The following is a 6,429-nucleotide window of genomic DNA, read 5'->3' as shown; positions in this document are numbered from 1 at the left end:
TTTTTTTTTCCTGTCTTCCAACTCATGTTTTGTACTGTAACCTTAGGAGATGCACATTAGAAGTATGTTTATTAAGTGCTCCCTTTCTGCTTGCAGACAAATGTAGCACTGGTTGCACCATTGCTACGTCTGGAGAACAATCACTGCCATATTGAGGAGAGTGAGCATGTACTAAAGAAGGCACACAAGTACAGTGAGCTCATAATACTCTATGAGAAGAAAGGTCTGCATGAGAAAGGTAGGTATGAGTGGAGAGATGAGAAGGGATAGGAGCATGTAATTCCCAGTATTGAGTTTTAACTTGTCTTCAGTGAGCAGGCAGTATTCTGCAGACACTGTTTCTGAGTCTGTCTTGTGATTACATAGTTTATTTATTCATTATCTGTTTGCTCTGGGTATTTAAAACAGAACTTTGTTTTGCCACTGGTAGCAGAACAGGAAAAATGCGATTTTTGTGGTTCAAGTTTGAGTGATACTTAAGGTTATAAAGGAATTAATCTTTTTATTGTTCTGCAAGCATTACAGGTGCTGGTGGATCAGTCAAAGAAGGCCAACTCGCCTTTGAAGGGTCATGAGAGGACAGTGCAATATCTGCAGCATTTGGGTGAGTGTGAAGGAGACCATTGGTTTTGTGAAAGTGTTACTTTTGCTGGGATTATTGGTTATTCCATTGTCCAGCAGTTTTCTATAGACTATCAAGCTGAAGGGTATCCTTGTCATCTCATCTGGTTTCTTGCATAATACAGACTTCAAGGATTAGCTCACCAGTGTCTTGTTGAAACTTGAGTATCTTGGAAAATATATTTCTGATAAAAATATCCTTTGGTACAAAATGTGCCATGGTATTTTGAGATTTCTTCCAGTGATGATTTACCATTGCTGACAAAAGGAATGTCTAACTTCAGTGTTAGGCTTTCCAGCTGAAAGTCTAGCTTCTGTTTGCTGGGGCTTGTAGTACCTTTCCTTAGACCAAGAATCCTATATGAAGTTTTTATTTTCTGTGTTTAGGTAGATACAGATATTTTATTTGTTTTAATTCACAGTCCTCATCTTCTGATTTTTAAAGTATTTCTACGATGAAGAAGCTGCTTGTTTTAAATACTTTAAAAGTAACTTACACCTGGTGATATTGTGAGATGAAGAAAAACAAACAATGGCTGCCTCTTTATATAGTTGGTGTAGGATTCTGTTCAGGGTTCTGTATTGTTGCATTGTTTGGGCAGTGAATATCTCAGTGGTTCATTCTGACTAGTAGGGTGAGCAAAAAGTCATGTTTTCTAACATGTTTTATAAACTTTGTGAACCAAGTTGTCCAAATGAAAGTATTATTTTAGAGAGATGGGTCCTAAATTTTCTTAAAAGCTGAGAAGTTATTCCCTGTCTTATAGTTTCTAAGCCAGTTATTTCAGTATTGTGATGCTTTACTACTTGTTATGAAGTCATTAGACTGGCAGGCTGGAAATGCACTGAAGGATTACATGATGCTTTTTTCTACCCTAAAAAAACAAATTGTAAGAGAAGACTTTTGGAATGTGATTAAGGAAACTGAACTTGGTTTTGGTCTGAATTGTTTGCATTTGGTGGCACTTAGTATTTCAGTTACTTCTTGTTTCTGTTTTAAATCACATTTGCAAAGTAATGAAATTGTGGCTTTAGTCTGGAATGTGTGTTTTGCTTGACTCTAGTGGGGAAAACAACCAAATTGGGTTCTTTCTGTACATTAAGCTTTGCTGGCTGTGAAAGCATCTGCTTGTGTGAGTAGCTAAATCTTTAGGATTTTAGCATTGAGCACTCCTAATTTTGTATTCCAGGCACAGAGAACTTGCACTTGGTATTCTCCTACTCTGTCTGGGTGCTAAGAGATTTTCCTGAAGATGGTCTTAAGGCAAGTATGGTTGAAACGGGCACCTTGCCACTGAAATTCTTAGTGCAGTGTATGGAATTAGGAAAACTCAACGTAAAAAGCCATGTATTAATGCTAAATCAAATATATAGTGTGTATTTTGTGTGCTCAGTACTATGATTAAGAGTAGCAGTAGATATGGTAGGATGGCATTTCAGTTTTCCTTATGCTTTTCCATTCTTGGAATACCTTACCTTTTCATAAGTAGCTAGGAACCTTTGATACAACATTTAACATTGCTGATGTCATGCGTTTTGTAAACAGCCTGATTAATTGTCAAATGTCACTTTCTTATTTTCTTCCTCCTCTTTGACATAGAATTGACTCCCTATATTTGGGAGGTATTGGGCCCTGTAAAAGTAGACTGTTAACCAAGGCAGAAGTGGGGATGTTTGTTCATCCTTTCAGTTATGAGATAGCTTCTGAATACTGGAATAAACTGCTCAGATTTTTTTTTATACTTATTGTGTGTACTTTTTGGACATATGTGATGATAGGCTGGGCTTCAGTGCCTCTGTGGCACTTAAAAAAAAAATTAAAAAATCACCATTCTGTGAATAAAACTTTGTTTAACAGATATTTACAGAAGACCTCCCTGAAGTGGAAGCTTTGCCACGAGACAAAGTGCTCAGTTTCTTGATAGAAAATTTTAAAAGCTTGACTATCCCTTATCTGGTAAGGTACTCAATCTCTTCTACTGCATTACATTCAGCACAACATGTTACAAGTAATGCTTTAGTCCTCCAGGCGTTGGAACCTGGTGCTGTCTCAGAATGCTGGCTTTTCTGTAAGTTGTGCAAAGAAAACAAAATTAAAATATGTGCAGTCCTGAAGTCATGCTTGGTAAAGGCAAGGATAGAACTGTTGCTTATAACAAATTACTTCCTAGAGGAAGTAACTGAACCTGATCGTGTATTTACAGGAACACATAATTCATGTCTGGGAGGAAACTGGTGCGGAGTTTCACAACTGTCTAATCCAGCTGTACTGTGAGAAAGTGCAGGGTTTAATGAAAGAATATCTCAGTTCGTTCCCTGCAGGTATGTTTAACCTTTTCTGGTGGCAAGACCAGGGGCATGGGGCAGCACAGGGAGCCTTCTCAGTGTATTGCTCTAAGCCTTCCCTGTTCAGATCCAGAAAAGGTATCCCAAGTGATCAAGGAACTGGAACAGCAAAACTTGTGGGTTGTAGGGAAGTCTAGTTTATTGCCTTCCTAGAGATCTTAAGGGAACAAGTGACACTTTGTTCATGATTAAGCAGAATGGCAGCTACTACTCCCTGAATTCTATGTGTTAAGGGTAAGGAAGGGTCTTGAATTAACTGCGTCTAATGTTCACCCAGTGACTTGATGTGTTTTAAGGAGTCTGAGTAATTTGTCAGGTGCACCAGAATCCCAGTCTGTGTAACAGCTTCATCAGCATTTGGTTCCTCCTGGTAGTGATTTGCTTGTTTATCTTCTGTGTACTAGCATAGTAAAACAGGGGTAATACTGTAACGTATATTGTTTTCTTCCTTATAGATAAAACTCCAGTACCTGCTGGGGAGGAAGGAGGAGACTTGGGGGATTACCGGAAAAAACTTCTGCTTTTTCTGGAGAAGTCTAGCTGCTATGAGCCTAGTCGACTAATTAGTGACTTCCCCTTTGATGGTGAGTTCAGTTTCCATAGGATAATTAAACCCTAGCTTGATGGATTGTACAGCAAAACCTCCTTACTCATTGTAGAATCATGTTAACTAGAAAAAGAGAAGGTGGCTGTATCTCTAGTTGTACACCACTGGTGTGTATACTTGTGCATATGTTTTTACTGGCATAGCTGAGTTTACCAGTCTCTGCACATTTCCTGTAACTGTTGGCCTAAGACTTTGTGGCATCTCCCATAACTGAAATATTTAGTCTAGCTCTTTGATAAGCCTGAATTGCTGAACACATCTGAAGTGTAAAAAATATACCAAAGTTACTTCAGAATTCATAAAAAGTTGCCAAGACAAGTGTGAAGTAGATGTACACTCAAAGTGTGACTTTAACCTGTGCTCAGACTACAGTTTCAAGTTCCTTCTGTTAGTCTGGTCACTAATGGAGCTTATATTGTCATTTCCCTGTGTAGCTATTGTCTGATCCTTTGTGCTTATCACTAGGTCTCCTAGAAGAACGTGCTTTGCTCTTGGGTCGTATGGGGAAGCATGAGCAAGCTCTGTTTATTTATGTTCATATTTTGAAGGACACCAACATGGCTGAAAAGTAAGGGTTTCTTTATTTCTAATTTTGCAAGACTTCATTTGCTCACAACCCTCTGGATAGGATGTGAGAAATTTTGCTGTATGTGGAGCGTGAACTCTAAGCCTTTAGGATCTTCTGAGTTTCTGTGTTTTCTTGACTTTCAGGCTCTTACAGGTATCTGTTCATTACGGATGATGATGCCATCCCCTTGAGGTTTACCTTTTCATGCTCTTCCGTCAATGCACCTTAGAGCAATATAACTCTCATCAATGAGGTTTTTTTTCCATCTGTCCTTAGCTATGAACTTCTCTATGTAGTTTTGTTTCCTTTCTCTTTGGAGAGACATTTGCTAACCCAGACGCAGTTAAGCTGCCTCTAATAAAGATAAGGCACTTTTCTAGATGCATCAGGTCAGGGAACCTTCTGAGTGAATCTAAAGTACTTAAGTGAAAGTCTGGCAGGTGTATCTGAACACATAGCTTCTTTTAAGGCTAGTCTCAGCTAATGCCTGTTACAGGACATTGAAGTGCAATATGCAGTGTTCACTGATGAACATCTCTTTGTGATTCAGATACAGATATATATATACACATACATTTTTTGCTATGATACCTTGATTAGAGCCTATTTCCCCCAATTTTTTTACACAGCTGAGCTATATTTCGTTTCTGCATTAAAACTTCTTATGTTGATGGGAAGTGGGAAACTTGCACAAAACCTCACTTTTTCTCAGTATTGTAAATGGTATAATTTTGTTGTGCAGTTTGGTTAATCAGGATCAGATGTATGGTCATCCAACCTCAATGGTTTCAGTAATCAAAGCATTTAAATGTTAATTTCTGTGGACTGATTCTCTGGGTTCCAAAACTGCCCCTGCATTTAACTTGATTCTTCTTTCTTCTAGCTACTGCCATAAACATTATGACAGAAACAAAGATGGCAACAAAGATGTAAGTCATCTTTGCAATCTTCCTTTTTGTAAGGTTGTATTAGACTATTTATAGCATGTTAGGGGCTTAAAACCCTTAAAGACTTTTTCAGGGTTTGTGTGGATGGAGAGGAACCTGCATGCAAGCTTTTGGAATTTAGAAATTACTAGATTATTGGGATTTCTTTAGTTTTATTTTTTTTTAAATTTGTTTTGTTGAGAAAATTACTATATCACTGGAATTAAGCAGATGTGTGGTAGCTGAAGTTCTGATGGAGTTAAGACAAAATGCTGTGTGCTTATCCCACATACATCTGTGGAAAAGTTAATGGTTAAAAAAATGTAGTATTGGTTTTCGAAGGTTGAGTTATGAGTTAAGCAAGATAATTGAGAGAGGCATAATTAAAACTACTTTTTATAGAAAAACTGGAATGTAGAGTAAAAGTTTTAAAAGGCCTTGAATGTCATTGGTACTTGTCAGTTTTTGTTGGTTTAGGATAAGAGCTGTTTTTAAATGAGCACCTCAGAATTTTGAATGGCATAGGTACAACTCTCTAGTGCTTTGTCTGGGTTCTGCCAGCACTGTCAATTGTGGGTGCATGCAGTGGTTTCAGAACTTTGTTTTTTTGTGCCACAGGTCTATCTGTCACTTCTCCGGATGTATCTCTCCCCACCTAGTGTTCATTGCCTGGGACCAATCAAAATGGAAGTGCTGGAGCCTCAAGCCAATCTGCAGGCTGCTCTGCAGGTTTTAGAACTACATCACAGCAAACTGGATACCACCAAGGTAAGAGAGATTTGTAAGTACTCAGTTGGAACTGTTGGCAAAAGGTGACAGAATGTGCTGAAGCAGGCAAGCAGATGGATTGTAACAGTGTTAAGCTAAATGTTCTAATTTCTATTCTATTTTGTTCAGTGTTCCTTTTTAACTTTTCCTAATGAAGTGTATTATTGCTCTAGGCGATAAACCTACTTCCAGCAAATACACAGATAAGTGAGATTAGAATCTTCCTAGAGAAAGTCCTTGAAGAAAATGCTCAGAAGAAAAGATTTAATCAAGTACTCAAGAATCTTCTCCATGCAGAGTTTCTGAGGGTAAATATCCACCACCTGTCATTTACTGAAATGGTGTTTAAAACCAGTGTTCATTGTTGCTGTAGTGCACCTGAATTTTGTAGATGGGTGTCAATTAGATTGAATGGCCCTTTTATCAGGAGATGGCAAATACATTAATTTTTGTTTGGATGGGGTGTGTGTCTTTGCTGTGAGTCTCTGGACTCACTGTGCTCTGGTGTGCATTGCAGGGCGAGTATGGACGTTTCTTTCAAATAAACTAAACCAGGTGATGCAGTTCAATAGTTCACTTGAACACTCCTTAGT

General features: G+C 38.2%; 1 protein-coding gene across 1 annotated transcript; it reads left to right on the top strand.

Moving 5' to 3' along the window:
• Nucleotides 1–96: 96 nt before the first annotated feature.
• LOC104396168 (vam6/Vps39-like protein) lies at nt 97–6,144 on the top strand (the record flags this gene model as incomplete). The annotated part of the gene is made up of 10 exons (XM_010005983.1): nt 97–238; nt 518–604; nt 1,812–1,885; nt 2,480–2,578; nt 2,826–2,943; nt 3,423–3,551; nt 4,040–4,142; nt 5,026–5,071; nt 5,687–5,836; nt 6,010–6,144. Coding segments are annotated over 10 exons (1,083 nt in total), but the record flags the coding sequence as incomplete, so codon positions are not given.
• Nucleotides 6,145–6,429: the final 285 nt, after the last annotated feature.

The sequence above is a fragment of the Chaetura pelagica genome, unplaced genomic scaffold (assembly GCF_000747805.2).
Source record: "Chaetura pelagica isolate M959 unplaced genomic scaffold, ChaPel_1.0 C11798274, whole genome shotgun sequence".
Classification (NCBI taxonomy): domain Eukaryota; kingdom Metazoa; phylum Chordata; class Aves; order Apodiformes; family Apodidae; genus Chaetura; species Chaetura pelagica.
This window is presented reverse-complemented; position numbering and strand designations above follow the sequence as displayed.